We start from the raw sequence: 19,907 nt of genomic DNA on the forward strand, positions 1-19,907 counted from the left end.
ACAATTCAACACAGCAAAAAACGCCTACCCTTCAGGCTTGAATCGATAATTACATTGGTGCCAGTATAATAATAATATGTGAAATCTATTGGTGCTGCCTTTTCACACGGGGTTTAAACCTGGGATGCATCTTGAGAGGACCGCACCGGCTTTTGCATAATATGAACCGTGTACTGTTCTTGAATGCACCAGAAGCCTGCGAACATTTCACTGCGCAAACCATAGAACAAACGGCATTTGTTATGACTCTGACATTATCAAACTCGTTTTAATTTGCTGTTCATGCCATTTGATTTTTCCACGTTGGATGTAACAAAACGTCATACATAATGATGATAAACAGCTTGTCCTAGTTTATCGCTTTTGATACAATGTAACTCTTCGTCCTGAGTGTTCGAAACAGCGGCTTGCTGGAGTGGACAGCTTCTTACTTCCTGATGTATGTTTCAACAGCGAATGGAAATTATTATGGAGGGGTTGTGCAACCCAGTTTGTGGCATGAAATATCTAGCGCTGCAACATGAAAATAAATCATGTGTCTAAATAACTGACTGGTCAGTTTAACGGCAGACAGTATGCTAATACAGTCTGTTTTATTCTAGCTTGCTCTGCGGAATCCTTACAGCCTTCAAGATGCTTGAGACTCCTCCTGGCTATCCCTTCGAAGAGATAGAATATGAGGACATAGAAGTTGAAGAGGTAAGTGTCGTATGATTAGCTGCCTATAGTACCAAACAATTCGCCTTTTGTGAGGGGAAATTACAGTAACCTTGTTGAATAGAAGTTTAGTGTTGTGATCATCCATGCCACTTCTGTGTCAGTTTCAACTATGGAGCCAAGATAGGCTACCTCTTTCAAAACACCAGCAGTATCTAATGATTTTTATAAACGGGGTGGTTCAAGCCCTGAATGCTGATTGGCTGACAACCATGGCATATCAGACCGTATACCACGGGTATGACAAAGCATTTATTTTTACTGCTCTAATTAGTTGATAACCAGTTTATAATAGCAGTAAGGCACCTCGTGGGTTTGTGATATATGGCTAATACACCACGGCTATGGGCTGTGTCCAGGCACTCCGCCCAGGCACTCCGCGTTGTGTTGTGCTTAAGAACAGCCATTAGCCGTGGTATATTAGCCATATACCACACTTCCTCTGGCTTTATTGCTTTAGTAGATTATACAGAAAATTACGAGACCGACCACCACTCAGCAACATGTTAGATTATAACCTAGAAGAGGACCCGTTGTCCAGGACTCACAGAAGGGACAGAAATTAAAACACAATTATTTATATACTCACTATTTATATATACCACCTCGTCTCCATCTTGGCACTACCCCACCATTGTAAAAAAATATTTTGGAAGCTATAGAAATGCATTTATTAATGTCTACATTTGTTTTTCCATATTTATTCTATTACAGACACCTTAATGCATAGTTTCAAATTGTACTATGTAAGTTAAACATTAAACAAAATATATAAATATTTTCTTTAACGTATAAAACAAATACAGTACTAGTTGAAAGTTTAGACATCTACTCATACCAGGGTTTTTCATTATTTTTACTATTTTCTACATTTTCTACATCTTCAGTATTATTCTACAATGTGGGAAATAGTATACAATAAGAAAAGCCCTTGAATGAGTAGGTGTGTCCAAACTTTTGACTGCTACTGTATATTTTTGACCTTGAAACATTTAATTGAAATACTGTAGAATTCCATTCATTCCTATGGATGACTGCTTCTTCTGGCTGCATCAAAGCCTCTCATTGGCCAATACAAAGCATCAGCAAACCAGGGTTTATATACATTATTGTGAAAACACAACATTTTCCTTGAAAGCATGTTACTAGACTAGAGCTGCTGTGTTTTATATGTGTGACATTTGTTTCTTTGTGTTTCTCCAGGTTGTTGGCAGAGGGACATTTGGAGTTGTCTTCAAGGCTAAATGGAAAGGCAAAGATGTGGCCATCAAGACCATAGAGAGTGAATCTGAGAGGAAAGCTTTTGTAGTAGAGGTACAGGAACCTCCTCTCCTTACCTGCTGTAAAGCATGGTTTTTCGTTTAACCCTGTTTTTGGGGGTCTAGTCTATTGTTGAAATAAGTTTTGTTATCCCAATCCCACTAACATTTATGGACTCTTTTGATATTAGGTAGCAGCAGTCAAATGATATCCAGTTACAATGTAAATTAAGCAATACATGAATGTTAAGATGGTGAGATCCGTTTCACTTATCCATGTCTCTTCTTCATCCAGCTCCGCCAGCTTTCCAGAGTAAATCACCCAAATATTGTCAAGCTCTATGGCTCATGTGATAATCCAGTGAGTACATTCAGGAGAGTTGTCTTCTTAGTATGATTTGCCTGGTGTTCAATTATATACTTTAGGCCCATGCGTAATTATTCATTTATTAGTGATTTATTATTCATTTAATAGGTCTACAGATTTTCCTCTATATTAACCCCACCGTTTGCAATCTCATACTCTAAGTGTTTTCCCTTTTTATCAAAATGATTGTGACATTCTCACACAGGTGTGTCTTGTTATGGAATATGCTGAGGGTGGCTCCTTATACAATGGTAAGAAATCAATTCAGCTTCATTTAAACATAGTATTTTCTTTCATGTCATTTCTTAGCTATATCAATAAGTGTATTGTTAGTGCTTCTATTTGCCAACCATAGCTTGAATCCCTCATCTTAGTCGAAGTGCATTTAACAGTGTATCAATCTCCCACTATATTTCTGTCTAGTTCAGTGTGGTGTCTTGTGCAAGGGATTCCTACTGTATGTCATTGTTCAAACATGATCTGTGAGGGTCTGTGCCAGTTAACTCTGTCTGTTCTGTGCGCCCCACCCGACTCTCTCTCTCTCTCTCTCTTGACTGTGTTGTCTGTCCATTCCAAGTGCTGCATGGAGCTGAGCCCCTGCCCCAGTACAGTGCATCCCACGCTATGAGCTGGTGTCTGCAGTGTGCTCAGGGTGTATCCTATCTCCACGCCATGAAACCCAAGGCCCTCATTCACAGAGACCTCAAACCACCCAAGTATGGCCCTTTTGTTTGTGCTGTTGCTTAACTGCCTGTTTCAGGGTTGCAAAATTCCAGGAACTTTCCCAAATTTCCTCAGTTTTCCAGAAATCCTGGTGGGAAGATCCCTGGAATTACGAGGGAATAAGCAGAAAATGCAGGAGTCCTCCAACCAAGATTTCTGGAAAACCAGGGAATTGTGGCAAACTTACCAGAACTTTGCAATCTGTTTACAGTACTTAAAAAAAAATAATATATGGTACCAGTCAAAAGTTTGGACACACCTACTCATTCGAGGGTTTTTCTATATTTTTACTAATTTCTACATTGTAGAATAATAGTGAAGACATCACAATTATGAAATGACACATGGAATCTTGTAGTAACTAAAAATGTGTTTAACAAATCAAAATATATTTGAGATTCTTCAAATTAACCACCCTTTGCCTTGATGACAGCTTTGCGCATTGGCATTCTCTCAACCAGCTTCATGAGGTAGTCACCTGGAATGCATTTCAATTAACAGGTGTGCCTTGTTAAAAGTTAATTTGTGGAATTTATTTCATTAATGTGTTTGAGACAATCAGTTGTGTTGTGACAAGGTAGGTTTGGTATACAAAATATAGCCCTATTTGGTAAAAGACCTAGTCCATTATGTCAAGAACAGCTCAAAAAAGAAAAGTCCATCATTACTTTAAGACATGAAGGTCACTGAATTTGGAAAATTAAGAACTTTTAAAGTTTATTCAAGTGCAGTTCCAAAAACCATCAAACGCTATGATGAAACTGGCTCTCATGAAGACCCAGGAAAGGGTCTGAAAAAGGAAGACCCACAGGAAAGGAAGACCCAGAGATACCTCTGCTGCAGAGGATAAGTTCATTAGAGTTAACTGCACCTCAGATTGCACCTCAAATAAATGCTTCACAGAGTTCCCGTAACAGACACATCTCAACATCAACTGTTCAGAGGAGACTGCGTGAATCAGGCCTTCATGGTCGAACTACTGCAAAGAAACCACAACTAAAGGACACTCATGACTTTCCTGTGCAGATCCGAAGGATCAGGTTACAGTGAGTCAGCTCTACAGCGCCCTCTCTCTCCCACAGAGGGGGAGAGGGATGGAGTTAGGCAGTTTTATGACGGTCGTAAATTAACTCAGCAAAAAAAGAATTTGCCAGTTCTTGCTGTGAGATGGTACCCCACTCTTCCACCAAGGCACCTGCAGGTTCCCGGACATTTCGTGCTCAATGTGATTGACATCCGGGATCTTCGCTGGCCGTGGCAGAACACTGACATTCCTGTCTTGCAAGAAATCACGCACAGAACAAGCAGTATGGCTAGTGGCATTGTCATGCTGGAGGGTCATGTCAGGATGAGCCTGCAGGAAGGGTATCACATGAGGGAGGGGGATCTCTTCCCTGTAACGCACAGCGTTGAGATTGCCTGCAATGACAACAAGCTTAGTCCGATGATGCTGTGACACACCACCCCAGAACCTGACGGACCCTCCACCTACAAATCGATCCCACGCCAGAGTACAGGCCTTGGTGTAATGCTCATTCCTTCAACGATAAACGTGAATCCAACCATCACCCCTGGTGAGACAAAACCGTGACTCGTCAGTGAAGAGCACTTTTTGCCAGTCCTGTCTGTTCCAGCGGCGGTGGGTTTGTGCCCATAGGTGACGTTGTTGCCGGTGATGTCTGGTGAGGACCTGCCTTACGACAGGCCTAGAAGCCCTCAGTCCAGCCTCTCTCAGCCTATTGCGGACAGTCTGAGCACTGATGGAGGGATTGTGTGTTCCTGGTGTAATTCGGGCAGTTGTTGTTGCAATCCTGTATCTGTCCCGCAGGTGTGATGTTCGGATGTACCTACCCTGTGCAGGTGTTGTTACACGTGGTCTGCTACTGCGAGGATTATCAGCTGTCCGTCCTGTCTCCCTGAAAGGGATAAAGAAACCAGTTGTTTGTGTCATCCGTTTCGGGACAGTACCTGAGTAAGTTCACTCAGGTGCTTCGCTATATCACATTTGACATTGTCCGTAAGCTTGAGTTCATTTGCACACAAAAAAATCCTACAATGATGGAAAGACCTGTGTTGTCCTTGTTAATGCAGACAGAAAACAGCTCCAACTTCTTAATCATAGCCTCAATTTTGTCCTGCGCATTGAATATAGTTGTGCAGAGTCCCTGTAATCTGTGTTGTTGTATGTGTCGAACTGCTTTGCTTTATCTTGGCCAGGTCTCAGTTGCAAATGAGAACTTGTTCTCAACTAGCCTACCTGGTTAAATAAAGGTGAGAAAAAAAATACATGTAAAATCCTAAACTCAGCAAAAAAATAATTGATAACCAGCACATATCACATTTCTGTCCCTTGATAACCAGCATATTTCTGTATGTTGTAAAAGCGTTACATGGTCGCTGCCAAGATCATTGTATAATGCAGAAAATACACGAGAGTTCAGGGGCCTTGCTTTTACAAAGTTAACCATTTTCACTGTAGTGTGCAAAACGTCTTTCAAGCTGTCAGGCATTCCCTTGGCCGCAAGAGCCTCTCGATGGATGCGGAAGTTTATCCAAGTGGTGTCGGGAGCAACTGCTTGCACGGGCGTTACCACTCCACTATGTATCCCTGTCATAGTGTCACAATCGCCGTAATCACACTCGGAACAAAGCGCAGCGTGAAATCGGTTCCCCCCAAAGGTGCGGCAAAACCTGACTCTATAGGGGAGGGTCCGGGTGGGCATCTAGCCGGCACAGGTGGCACATCTAGCCGACACAGGTGGCACGAGGATGAGACACAGGACGTACCGGACTGGGAAGGCGCGCTTGAGGCCTAGTGCGTGGAGACGGCATAGCTGATGACACCCACTTCAAGTGACACCCACTTCAAGTGCGAGTAGCAGGCACAGGACGTACCGGACTGGGGAGACATAATGGAGACCTGGTGCGTGGAGCCGGCACAATTGGTACAGAACAGATGACAACCTTCACACAGTGAGTGTGGGGAGCTAGCACAGGATGTACTGGGCTGTGGAGGCGCACTGGAGACCTGGTACGTGGAGCCGGCACAAATTGTACCTGAACGATGACACACTTCGCACGGCGTGTGCGAGGAGCTGGCACAGAACGTACTGGGCTGTGGCGGCGTACTGGAGACCTGGTGCGTGGAGCCGGAACACATGGTACCGGACAGATAACACGCTCCTCAGGACAAGTACAGAGAGCTGACTCAGGTGGCATCAGACTGATAACACGCTCCTTAGGGCGAATGTCGTGCATCATACATCAACACAACAACTCTCTCATTTCTCTCTCCTCCAATTTCTCCCTCTTCTCCCAGAATGGCTCTGGTTCACTCCTCGGCTCCGCCAACCACCCCGTGTGCTCCCCCCCCTCATTTGGGCTTTCTATGTGGCCGCGAACCCCGGCGTTGTCGCTGTCCTCCCTTCTCTCCTTGCGTCTGCTTCCAAGGAAGGCTTTCGTCTCCTGCCATAATTTCCTGGTGGCAGGTAGCCTAGTGGTTAGAGCATTGGGCCAGTAACCAAAATGTTGCTAGATCGAATCCCCGAGCTGACAAGGTAAAAATCTGACTTGCCTAGTTAAATAAAAATAATATGTACAAAAATGGTATCTGTTTGCTTTTATACATGTCTTACTACTCGAAAGTCGTCTTTATTCTCACTCAAACTCCCGTCGCTTATTTTTCAAATTGTCATGTTTCATTGCTGAATGTCTGTGCAAGAATGAAGGTTTCCCGCGAGAGAGTAACGGTTAATGTGAAAGGATGGTAATTATTTGAATAGGCTACCTATATTTGACATTGTGTTGTTATTACACTGAACACTATATGGTTTAATTAGATTTTTGCCAGTGAAACGAGGCTACTCAGGCGAGAAAAAAACTCACCCAAATGTATAGCCCCGTTGGAAAATATAAATATACTGTTTGAAAATGTGAAGGAAAAAAAAACATTAAAAAAAAAAATTTGAATCACATTTTTATTTGGCGTACCCCCAACTGCATTGCACATACCCCAGTTTGGGAATACCTGCTCTAGGGTATCTATTCTAAACAAACAGAGTGAAGACTAAGGCCCACTGAACACCCTGTGGTACACCTCTGGAAGATGCGTTCTATCAGACACTCCGAGACCAACCTACTACAACTACAAAGGACATGGTGACCTCTGGTGGACAACCAGAGACTTTCTGATGAACTACTCTCCACAGACTGATCGAGTGATTTCACCAGAGTGAGACGACAAAGACATACAAGCGTAAATATGTACTTTGTATTTCTAAATCCGAATGAGCGGTTGTTAGGGTGCTAAATATCCACATTTACAATGAGCATATTATTCAACTGTATGTATGATAGTTGAATCCCTTTGTCTCTCCTCCCGCTCTTTCGTTTCCCATCCCCTTTCATTGGGGCGGCAGGTAGCCTAGTGGTTAGAGAATTGGGCCAGTAGCCGAAAGGTTGTTGGATCGAATCCCTGAGCTAACAAGGTAAAAATCTGTCATTCTGCCACTGTTCCCCGGTAGGCTGTCATTTTAAATAAGAATTTGTTTTTAACTGACTTGCCTAGTTTAAAAAAGGTTAAATAAAAAGTAATAAAACATTTTTTTAATTATGTAACCAGCCATCATATCGGGTTAGTCCACTAGGGACTTTTCATTGCATCATGTTAGTAACCAATGAATAATCTATCCTGTGTGTGTTTATGTAATTCTGTGTTATTTATTTAGTTAGTAAATAAATAATTAAGCCAATTTGTGTATCGCTGATTCATCCTGGAGACTAGGGTTGGTGCAGATTTGAAGTCAACAACATTCTGAATGAGACTGATGAGGTAATAATGATAATTAATGGATGACTGGTATAACAACATATTTATATCTGTAGAGTTCATTTGGGAAACGGTAACTCATTAAACAAACTTTCCATGGTGACCCAAGATTGCTAATGAGTTAATTGTTACATGATTAGTTTAAACATCGTAAAAATTAAACATAGTTAATTGATTTGGTAAAATAATCATCATCGCATTAATGGTACTAACGTCACGACAACACCAATAAGAAGAAGAGACTTGCTTGAGCCAAGAAACATGAGCAATGGACATTAGACCGGTGCAAATCTGTCCTTTGGTCCAAATGTGAGATTTTTGGTTAGCCGCCATGTCTTTGTGAGACGCAGAGTAGGTGAACGGATGATCTCTGCATGTGTGGTTCCCACCGTGAAGCATGGAGGAGAAGCTGTGATGGTGTGGGGGTGCTTTGCTGGTGATACTGTCAGTGATTTATTTCGAATTGAAGGCACACTTAACCAGCATGGCTATCACAGCATTTTGCAGCGATACGCCATCCCATCTGGTTTGCACTTAGTGGGGCTGTCATTTGTTTTTTTCAACAGGACAATGACCCAACACACCTCCAGGCTGTGTAAGGGCTATTTGACCAAGAAGGAGAGTGATGAGGGCTGCATCAGCTGACCTGGCCTCCACAATGACTCGACCTCAACCCAATTGAGATGGTTTGGGATGAGTTGGACTGCAGAGTGAAGGAAAAGCAACCAACAAGTGCTCACCATATGTGGGAACTCCTTCAAGACTGTTGGAAAAGCATTCCAGGTGAAGCTGGTTGAGAGAATGCCAAGAGTGTGCAAAGCTGTCATCAAGGCAAAGGGTGGCTACTTTGAAGAATCTAAAATATTTTTTGATTAGTTTAACACTTTCTTTGGTTACTACATGATTCTGTATGTGTTATTCCATAGTTTTGATGTCTTCACTATTTTTCTACAATGTAGAAAATAGTAAAACAAATTATAAAGAAAAACCCTTGAATAAGTAGCTGTGTCCAAACTTTTGACTGGTACTGTATATTTAATCCCGAAGAGTCTATTAACACATCTAAGTAAAAAAATGTTAAATCCCATCAGAATCCGTCAGTTTAAGCTAGAGATATCCGTTCTTTTGCATAGGCTGCGTCTCAATCCACTGCAATGTCAGCCTTCTGCATCTGGGGTGGAAAGTGGCCGAGCTACAGCTGTGTTTTTCAGATCATGAGACATCCTGAAAATCGGTAGTCTCACTAAAATGTCAGAAGCGTCCGAAATGTCTGTATCGTCAAACTATTATGACCACTCTATGGAAAGGGGAGACTCTCATTGCTCTATGACCCCCACAAGTGTCACTGGACTCTGAAGTTGGTAACGCTGATGTGCCAACTTCTGTCTGTAGCGTCTGAACCATTTGCGCTACAAACTAATATGACCCCACTATGGAAAGGAGAGACTCACGTTTGCTCTATGACCCCCGCAAGTGCCATGGGACTCGTCTGAAGGTAACCCATACAAACAAATGGAGGTAGTTTTGTGCCAACAAAAAATAAGGGGTTAAATATGTGTCCAAAAAAACTAAAATATTTTCTGAGCTTTCTTATATCTCCTAGATATAGGACAGACACTTCAAAACCTTATTGCTTATGTTTTATTTGTTTGACAGTCTTTTTTAATTTGTGTGTTATTCAATGTGTTTCTATGGGCTGTAGTAGTAGTAGTAAAGGCAAAATTCAAAATCAAGTAGCTAAATGATCCATGTTAAGGCCGCCTTCGCAAAACAATTCCCCCCAACAGCTTAGACTTCTAGAGGTTAATGAGGTTGTACTCTCTGAACCTAAACCATAGCCACGTGTTTCAGTCTGCTACTTGTACAGGGTGGCACAGTGTTGAAGATCTGCGACTTTGGTACAGCCTGTGACATCCAGACACACATGACCAACAACAAAGGAAGTGCAGCCTGGATGGCACCAGAAGTGTTTGAAGGCAAGTAACCTTTAGCAAGGGGTTTTCCTCCTTTCATTCAAAAGCAGAAGACCAAAATGGACCAAGCACCAAGTCTCTCTGTTTCACCAATAGAACAATCTAGGATCTCAGTCTAACCTGTATTCCTTCACTCACCTGTATCTCTCTGTGACTCTGTTGTCCAGGCAGTAACTACAGTGAGAAGTGTGATGTGTTCAGCTGGGGCATCATCTTGTGGGAGGGGATCACTCGTAGAAAGCCCTTTGACGAGATTGGAGGATCGGCCTTCTGCATCATGTGGGCCGTGCACAGAGGTGAGAGGTTTCCGAGCCATAGACGCTTAGTGTAGTTACATACACACAGAGGAATAAAACCGAAACCGCAAAATGTCTGTGTAGTGAAGTGGATTATAGGTTTGAAAGAAAATCTTACCTAGTTGTTAGATGAAGATGAGTAGAGGAAGCCACTTTAGGCTATTGATATTCCCCCACTGACATGCCATTCTCTTGTATGGGTTATCAGGGACTCGCCCCCCCCTGATAAAGGACCTCCCGGAGCCCATCGAGAATCTGATGACACACTGCTGGGACAAAGACCCTTCCCAGAGGCCCTCCATGGAGGAGGTCAGGAACACCATGGCAAGCCTCATGAAGGTACAGTACTGGAAAACCCCACAGACCCATGAGGTCAGAACTTCACATTCACAGCACTAATAATAACCCATAGATGTTAGTAAAAACCTGCAGCTTATTTCTTAGTTATTATCAAATGGTGTCTCTTCCACAGTTTATGACAGTTTGATTTTAGATCTGCGATTCCTGTTAGCATTGTGTACTCTTCCTCCATGTGTATGCAGTACTTCCCAGGATCTGATGAGCCTCTCCAGTACCCTCACCAGTGTCCAGGCAACAGTAGGAGTGGCTCATCCTCAGCCACAAGCACAGGCCAGTCCCATAGATTTAAATACTCTGTGAAGGTTGACAGATTTTATTAACAGTTGTTAACAAGTATCACTTTACATTGTACTAACATTGTGCTATGTAGTAATTGCTTTCAAAATGCATATTCATGAAATTCAGAAGATTCTGTTATTGCAGCAGTTTCTGTAAAAACAGATTGAAAACGCCATTGTCTCTTCTGTAGGTTCCAATGCAGACAACACTATCAACAGCTACCGAACTGAAAGCAACATGGAACACAGAACAAACTGTCAAGGGAGAGATGACACCCTGAAAAGCATTGAAGCTAGATTTCCACTTCAGTTTAAACAATCAAAGGTGATGCAGATATAGTTGGAGTGTTAAGTTCTCATCCATACCAATGTTCATGCTGTTCATGTTCCTTCTCAGGGGGGAACATTACGCCCCAGCCTGCCCTCGTCCAGAAGGGCTAGTGTGGAGAGCCTGCCTGATCGTGAGCGTACCCAGAGTCCTGCCCCCACTGAGATCAAAGGGCAATGTGCTGGCCAATCGGGGCCAGAGCTGAGGGTTTCTATCAGTCCCACAGGTATGGGCCCTATTTAGTTTTGGTTGTCGTAATAGAGCCAGCTTACAGAATATGTTATATGACCGGAATCTACTGTATGTCTGACACATTGTCACTGCAGTGTTCACCAGGGGGCAGTACCATACAACATACAGTAAACATGTCATACTTACCAGTATGTTTTCTATGTCTTCAGATATGAATGGTTTGGACAGCTCCATCCCCATGGCATATCTGACACTGGATCACCAGCTGCAGGTACTACAGGAATGGGGAGTTCTTTCTCCATTCATCTTCAATGCTGACTGATACTGATAACCAACCAGTCACATTTGATACACTATCTAAAAGCTTACTTACTACCTTTTTGGGGATTTCATGTGTCCTCTACTTGAAATATGAAATATGTTAAAGAAGTTAAGTCATTTACAATGAGAACAATGTGATAAATTGTAAGTGCATGACGGTGATGTGTGTTTCTGGGTTGTGTTTAGCCCCTGGCCCCATTCTCTAACTCCAAAGAGTCCATGGCTGTGTTTGAGCAGCACTGCAGAATGGCCCAGGAGTACCTTAAAGTGCAGACTGAAATCACCCTTCTCACCCAAAGAAAGTATGTCACATATTACCATATATACAGTGCCTTCAGAAAGTATTCATACCCCTTGACTTATTAATTTTGTTGTCGAACAGCCTGAATTCAAAATCGATTAAATTGCTTTTTTTCTCGCACCCATCTACACACTATACCCCATATTCACAAAGTAAAAAAAACATGCTTTTTTAATTTTAGCAAATTTAAAAGAAAGTCATATACAGAAATATATTTTTTACATACAGTACCAGTCAAAAGTTTGGACACACCTACTTATTCCAGGGTTTACCTTTATTTGACTACCTCATGAAGCTGGTTGAGAGAATGTCAAGAGTGTGCAAAGCTGTCATCAAGGAAAAGTGAAGCTACTTTGAAGAATCTCAAATATATTTTTATTTGTTAATACTTTTTTGGTTACTAAATTATTCCATATGTGTTATTTCATAGTTTTGATGTCTTCACTAATATTCTACAATGTAGAAAATAGTAAAAATAAAGAAAAACCCTAGAATGAGTAGGTTTGTCTAAAACTTTAGACTGGTACTGTAAATATTCACATCCCTGAGTTAATACTTTGTAGATGCACGTTTGGAGGCAATTTACAGCTTTGAGTCATCTTGGGTATGTCTGTATCAGCTTTGCACATCTGAATTTGGGGGTTTTCTCCTATTCTTACTTGCAGATGTTCTCAAGATCTGTTAAATTATATAGGGAGTGGCAGTGAAAAGCCATTCCACAGATTTTCTTTGGGATTCAGGTCTGGGCTTTGGCTAGGCCACTCAAGGACTTTCAGATCTTTTTCGGAAGCCATTCCAGCATTGCTTTGGCTGTATGCTTAGGGTCATTGTCCTGTTGGAACGTAAATCGTCGCCCCAGTATAAAGTTTTTTGCACTTTGAAGCAGGTTCCTATCCAAGTATATGTCTTTATTTGGCTCGATTCATTGTTCCCTCTATCCTTACCCGTCTTCCATTTCCTGCCACTGAAAAGCATCCCCATAGCATGATGTTTCCACCGCCATGCTTCACGGTAGAGAGACTGGTGAAGAGCTGTGGCTGTTTTTCTCCAGACATAGTGCTGTGCATTCAGGCCAAATAGTACAATTCTTGTCTCATCAGACCACAGAATATTTTGCCTGATAATCTCAAGATTCTTTCAAGTACCTTTTTGCAAACTGCAGGTGTGCTGTCATGTGCCTTTTTCTCAGGAGTGGCTTCCGTCTGGCCACTCTCCCAAAAACCCCAGATTGGCGCTGTGGAGACTTTTCTTCTGGCAGGTTCTCCCATCTTAGCCAGTGGTCATTGGGTTCTTGCTCACTTCCCTGCCTGAACTCCTTCTGCTAGCTCTAGGCAGAGTCTGGGTAGTTCCATATTTTTTCAATTTCCCAATGATGGAGACCATTGTGCTCTTGGAAACTCTAGAAATCGTTTGCACCTGACCTCAATTTGGAGTGTCATAGAAAAGGGGTGGGAAATACTTATCTATAGGAGTTATTTCTGTATTTCATTTTCAATACATTTGCAAACATTTCTAAAAACATGTTTTCACTTTGTCATTATGGGGTATTGTGCATAGATGGGTGAGAAAAAAATCTGTTGAATCCATTTTTGATTGCCCCCATCTATCTTCAGAGCTCGGGCTGCTAGGTGACCTAAACTGGGACATGCTTAACACCCCGGCCATCCTACAATCTAAGCTTGATGCCCTCAATTTCACACAAATTATCAATGAACCTACCAGGTATAACCACAAATCCGTTAACACGGGCACCCTCATAGATATCATCCTAACCAACCTGCCCAAAAATACACCTCTGCTGTTTTCAACCAGGATCTCAGCGATCACTGCCTCATTGCCTGCATCCGTAATGGGTCTGCGGTCAAACGACCATCCCTCATCACTGTCAAACGCTCCCTAAAACAGTTCAGCGAGCAGGCCTTTCTAATCGACCTGGACGGGGTATCCTAGAATGATATTGACCTCATCCCGTCAGTAGAGAATGCCTGGTTATTCTTTAAAAGTGCCTTCCTCACCATCTTAAATAAGCATGCTCCATTCAAAAAATGTAGAACCAGTAACAGATATAGCCCTTGGTTCACTCCAGAACTGACTGCCCTTGACCAGCACAAAAACATCCTGTGGCGTACTGCATTAGCATCAAATAGCCCCTGTGATTTGCAACTTTTCAGGGAAGTTAGGAACCAATAGGAAAGCTATGGCTAGCTTTTTTAAACAGAAATTTGCATCCTGTAGCACAAACTCAAATAAGTTCTGGGACACTGTAAAGTCCATGGAGAATAAGATCACCTCCTCCCAGCTGCCCACTGCACCGAGGCTAGGAAACACTGTCACCTCCGATAAATCCATTATAATTGAGAATTTCAATAAGCATTGGCCATGCTTTCCACCTGGCTACCCCTACCCCGGTCAACTGCCCGGCACCCCCCACAGCAACTCGCCCAAGCCTCCCCATTTCTCCTTCACCCAAATCCAGATAGCTGATGTTCTGAAAGAGCTGCAAAATCTGGACCCCTACAAATCAACCGGGCTAGACAATCTGGACCCTCTCTTTCTAAAATTATCTGCCGAAATTGTTGCAACCCCTATTACTAGCCTGTTCAACCTCTCTTTCGGATCATCTGAGATTGCAGAAGATTGGAAAGCTGCCACAATCATCCCCCTCTTCAAAGGGGAGACACTCTTGACCCAAACTGCTACAGACCTATATCTATTCTACCCTGCATTTCTAAGGTCTTCGAAGGCCAAGTTAACAAACAGATAACCGACCATTTCGAATCCCACCGTACCTTCTCTGCTATGCAATCTGGTTTCAGAGCTGGTCATGGGTGCACCTCAGCCACGCTCAAGGTACTAAACAATATCATGACCGCCATCGATAAGAGACATTACTGTGCAGCCGTATTCATCGACCTGGCCAAGGCTTTCGACTCTGTCAATCACCACATTCTTATCAGCAGACTCAACAGCCTTGGTTTCTCAAATGACTGCCTCACCTGGTTCACCAACTACTTCTCTGATAGAGTTCAGTGTGTCAAATCGGAGGGCCTGTTGTCTGGACCTCTGGCAGTCTCTATGGGGGCGCCACAGGGTTCAATTCTCGGACCAACTCTCTGTATACATCAATGATGTCGCTCTTGCTGCTGATGATTCTCTAATCCACCTCTACACAGACGACACCATTCTGTATACGTCTGGCCCTTCTTTGGACACTGTGTCCAACCTCCAGACGAGCTTCAATGCCATACAACTCTCCTTCCGTGGCCTCCAACTGCTCTTAAATGCTAGTAAAACTAAATGCATGCTCTTCAACCAATCGCTGCCCGCACCTGCCCACACATCCAGCATCACTACTCTGGATGGTTCAGACTTAGAATATGTGGACAACTACAAATACCTAGGTGTCTGGTTAGACTGTAAACTCTCCTTCCAGACTCACATTAAGCATCTCCAATCCAAAATTAAATCTAGAATCGGCTTCCTATTTCGCAACAATGCATCCTTCACTTATGCTGCCAAACATACCCTCGTAAAACTGACCATCCTACCGATCCACGACTTCGGTGATGTCATTTACAAAATAGCCTCCAACACTCTACTCAACAAATTGGATGCAGTCTATCACAGTGCCATCCGTTTTGTCACCAAAGCCCCATATACTACCCACCCTTGAAACCTGTACGCTCTCATTGGCTGGCCCTCGCTTCATACTCGTCGTCAAACCCACTGGCTCGAGGTCATTTACAAGTCTCTGCTAGGTAAAGCCCTGCCTTATCTCAGCTCACTGGTCACCACAGCAGCACCCACCCGTAACACTCGCTCCAGAAAGTATATCTCACTCGTCACCCCCAAAGCCAATTCCTCCTTTGGCCGCCTTTCCTTCCAGTTCTCTGCTGCCAATGACTGGAACAAACTGCAAAAATCACTGAAGCTGAAGACTCATATCTCCCTCACTAGCTTTAGGCATCATCTGTCAGAGCAGGTCACAGATCAATGCACCTGTACATAGCCCATCTGTAATATACCCGGTCCAACTACCTCATCCCCATACTGAATTTATTTATTTGTCTTGCTCCTTTGCACCCCAGTATCTCTACTTTGTGAAAATTAATATTTGTGTCATTCTCAAAACTTTTGGCCACTACTGTACAGTACATCTTATAGTATCTAGTATCTCTACTTGCACATTCATCTTCTGCACATCAATCACTCCAGTGTTTAATTGGTATATTGTAATTGCTTCGCCACCATGGCCTATTTATTGCCTTACCACATTTGCACACACTGTATATAGACTTTTTTACTGTATTATTGACTGTATGTTTGTTCCATGTGTAACTCTGTGTTGTTGTATGTTTCAAATTGCTTTGCTCTACTCTTGGCCAGATCGCAGTTGTAAATGAGAACTTGTTCTCAACTAGCCTACCTGGTTAAATAAAGGTTAAATAAATAAATAAGAATTTTGAATTCAGGCTGTAACACAACAAAATGTGGAATATGTCAAGGGGTATAAATACTTTCTGAAGGCACTGTATATATTCACAGTCACTTAAGTCACATTATTTATGTATATTAATTATAGGTATTTCGTTTTCTTAGTAGTTGTAGCAGTTGTTTTTAATCGTTTTAGGCCTATTAGTAGTTAACAACTTTTTATGGTGTAAATGTAAGTTTCAGTTTCTTCTTATTATTATTTCATTGTTATTATTGTTAAACAGTAATTGCATATTATTCTTGGAACCGTTTTTTTTTTTTGGGGGGGGTACTCTTGAAAAAGAGATGGTGCATTTCGAGTTTTCATCCTGCACAATTTCAAATAAATGAACATTTACCAGCCTCCCTATGCTTTGACAGAAGATGTTCGTTCAATTTGCAGACACTGTACCTCAGATGACACTGTACTCTAGTGTGACTAATGACTTACTGGTTTACTTGTTGTATCTGTTGTGATACCAGTTACTCTTAACATGAGTAAATTCATTAGAATTTGTTTCCAAAACTGTATAGTATTTTACTGTGTAGTCATTTATTGTACAGTTACAGTGAATATAGGCTACCTAAATGCTAAACATCTTCTCTCTCCCTTTGTGGTGGTGATGTGTAGGAAGGAGCTGATCTCTGAGCTGCACCAGGATGAGAGGCAGCAGCAGAACACGTCCCGTCTGATTCAGGAACACAACAAACTGTTGGACGAGAACAAGAGTCTCTCCACCTACTTCCACGTTTGTAAGAACAAGCTAGAGCGGATCCAGAGTCAGCAACAGACGAGTTAGAATGCCTCCTGATGTGTGCCTGTTGCACTAGAATTGTCCTCAGATCAGCAGCAGCCGAAGACACTGTCTGTCAAGTGGCCATTTTGTGATGTCTCTTCTGTTGACCCTCAGCTGTATTGGGATCAGAAGCAGCCAAATATACCTACCATATTTGTAATGAATCCTTCATATTGCTCAACTGTTTTTGGATGAGCAGCTAAAGAGACTGGCCATTTGTTAACACTTCCCTGTTGCTCTTAAACTGTTCTTGGATCATTGGCCAAAGAGGAAAGCCATACTATTATGAATGTTTTGTAGATCCTCAACTGATCCACAGTCAGCAGCAGACTGCACAAAGCAGGTCTCCCCTCAGGTCCTTGCTCCCCAATGCGCTGTACAGTTAAGATACTCTGCCGCATTCTGTACAACAATAATATTGTGCAAGATGTCTCATTAACAGCTCAGTTCATTTGCACGCATGTCTCGCAAAGACGTTATTCTATTCTGCCAGAGGAACAGTGGACTCGTTGAACAAGGGAAGCCTGGAGGCCCTGTATCATCTTCTCCTAATGCAGTTGCCTCTAGAGATTGATCTTTGGTCAGTTTTCTATTCCCCTCCCCAATGTTTAAAGTTAGGATTTGAGGAGGACAAGCTGATCCTAGATCTGTGCCTAAGCTTAATTTATGCTCTTAGTGTGGCTTCCAGGAAGTATCAGAGTGTTGTTGGTGTTGTTAAGGTGAATGACTTGCAGTAACACCTCAGACGACTTGAGGTGTTTCCTGTCTTGCGGCAGATGTCTGTCCCCTCCCCAGGGCTGTTGTAGAGGTGCTAGTATTGAAAGAAGTGGCTCAGCTTGTTGTTCTTCTCTGGCTCTGACCACTCTGTGACAGCTAGCTTTGTATGGAGATGACTAAGATATGCACAAAAGGCTGTCATTTCATATATATTTGCGTCTTTTAAAATTTCTATGGCATTCTTATATCTTTTCCCCTTTTCATATGCACTGGCTCATTGAGAAGTAAGGACACTATTTTAAATGGATCTTCATTTTTATGATTTTTATATAGCCTATACTTTTCCATGTTCGGTGAATCAGCAAAGTTTTACATTTGTTTTGAGATCTTTCTTGGAGGTTTTAGATATTTCTTTTCTCATTCTCTAAATGTAGAATGCCACCACCACTAAGTATTCGTTTCTATTTTTTGTTAATTTAGTCAATTATTTGACTTTTGTATCCACCCCTATAGTGATAAATGTGTATGTGCTGGTTGTGGACTAAGTGTTTGGTCTTGTTCTAGCACTTCCAGAAATGTGTTATACACTTCTGTTCGCTTTATTTGCCCTCTGTGTGCGCGTGCGTGTTCACAAGTTGCCTTAGGCTATATCTCACTTTCTGTACTGTATTTTTAAAAATAGCATTTTGACTTGCAAAACCAGATGTCGTCAATGCACTTTTGAATGTACAGTGAGGCTCAAAACGTATTGGGACATTGACACATTTGTTGTTGTTTTGGCTCTGTACTCCAGCACTTTGAATTTGAAATTACACAATGACTATGAGGTTGAAGTGCAGACTGTCAGCTTTAATTTGAGGGTATTTATTTATTTTCATATCAGGTGAACCGTTTAGAAATTACATCAATTTTTACCCCCCACCCACCCATTTTAGGGGACCAAAAGTATTGGAACAAATTCACTTGTATGTGTATTAAAGTAGTCAAATGTTCAGTATTTGGTCCCATATTCCTAGCACACAATGATTACATCAAGCTTGTGACTCTACAAACTTGTTGAAAATAATTAGCTGTTTGTTTTGGTGGTGTTTCAGATTGTTTTGTGCCCAATAGAAATGAATGGTAAATAATGTGTTGTCATTTTGGAGTCACTTGTTGGATGTATTTGATCTTTGTTTTGGTTGTTTCAGGTTTTGTGCCCAATAGAACTGTAAATGGGGGGACGATGTACAAAAAGTGCTGTAATTTCTAAACGGTTCACCGTATATGGATGAATTTACCCTCAAATGAAAGATGTCACTGTCCCAATACATTTGGAGCTCACTGTATATCTAAGGATTTCAAAAGTACTCAAATAAAAGGTATTGCACACAAGAAAAGGCTATTTTTACATTATTTGTATAAAGGACATCGCTAATATAATGTTGCCCTAGCATATCTTTTTGATTTAATTTGCACTTTGTGTGTCACTCAGTGTATCGGACATGCCTGTATACTTAAGTGCATAAAACAGTTCCTAATATCTACGATTTCAATGGTTTTGGTATATTCTGTAGAATCATATCTGCACAAATGTCCTTTATTTCAATTGACTTGTCCCTTTCTTTAAACCACTTGGTGACACCCTTTGAGCACTGTTTTTTAATCTCCTTTATTTCATCTCCTTTATTTCAGTTTTGTGCTCATTTATGCGCTTGATGCATAACAAATCATTTTGGTAGCCCCTGTTCACATGTGTGCTTCTCAAACCTACTGAGTAAAGTTATGTACTCCTTTAAAGCTACATGGAACACAAATATAAACGCAACCATTTCAAAGATTTGACTGAGTTACAGTTCATATAAGGAACTAGTCAATTGAAATAAATTCATTAGGCCCTAATCTATGGATTTCACATGATTGGGAATACAGATATGCATCTGTTGGTCACAGATACCTTCAAAACAGGTAGGGGTGTGGATCAGAAAACCAGTCAGT

General features: G+C 41.9%; 1 protein-coding gene across 1 annotated transcript; it reads left to right on the forward strand.

The window, feature by feature from the left end:
- The first annotated feature begins 11 nt into the window (after positions 1–11).
- Positions 12–19,561, forward strand: LOC115146354 (mitogen-activated protein kinase kinase kinase 7-like). The gene is made up of 15 exons (XM_065004276.1): positions 12–439; positions 603–699; positions 1,921–2,031; positions 2,272–2,337; positions 2,549–2,594; positions 2,921–3,059; positions 9,746–9,874; positions 10,039–10,163; positions 10,372–10,502; positions 10,706–10,793; positions 10,993–11,126; positions 11,199–11,355; positions 11,531–11,592; positions 11,829–11,944; positions 17,048–19,561. Exons 2-15 carry the CDS (start codon positions 634–636, stop codon positions 17,214–17,216), a joined length of 1,539 nt encoding a protein of 512 aa, XP_064860348.1. The 5' UTR covers positions 12–439; positions 603–633; the 3' UTR covers positions 17,217–19,561.
- Positions 19,562–19,907: the final 346 nt, after the last annotated feature.

The sequence above is a fragment of the Oncorhynchus nerka genome, linkage group LG18 (assembly GCF_034236695.1).
Source record: "Oncorhynchus nerka isolate Pitt River linkage group LG18, Oner_Uvic_2.0, whole genome shotgun sequence".
In the NCBI taxonomy this organism is placed as follows: Eukaryota; Metazoa; Chordata; class Actinopteri; order Salmoniformes; family Salmonidae; genus Oncorhynchus; species Oncorhynchus nerka.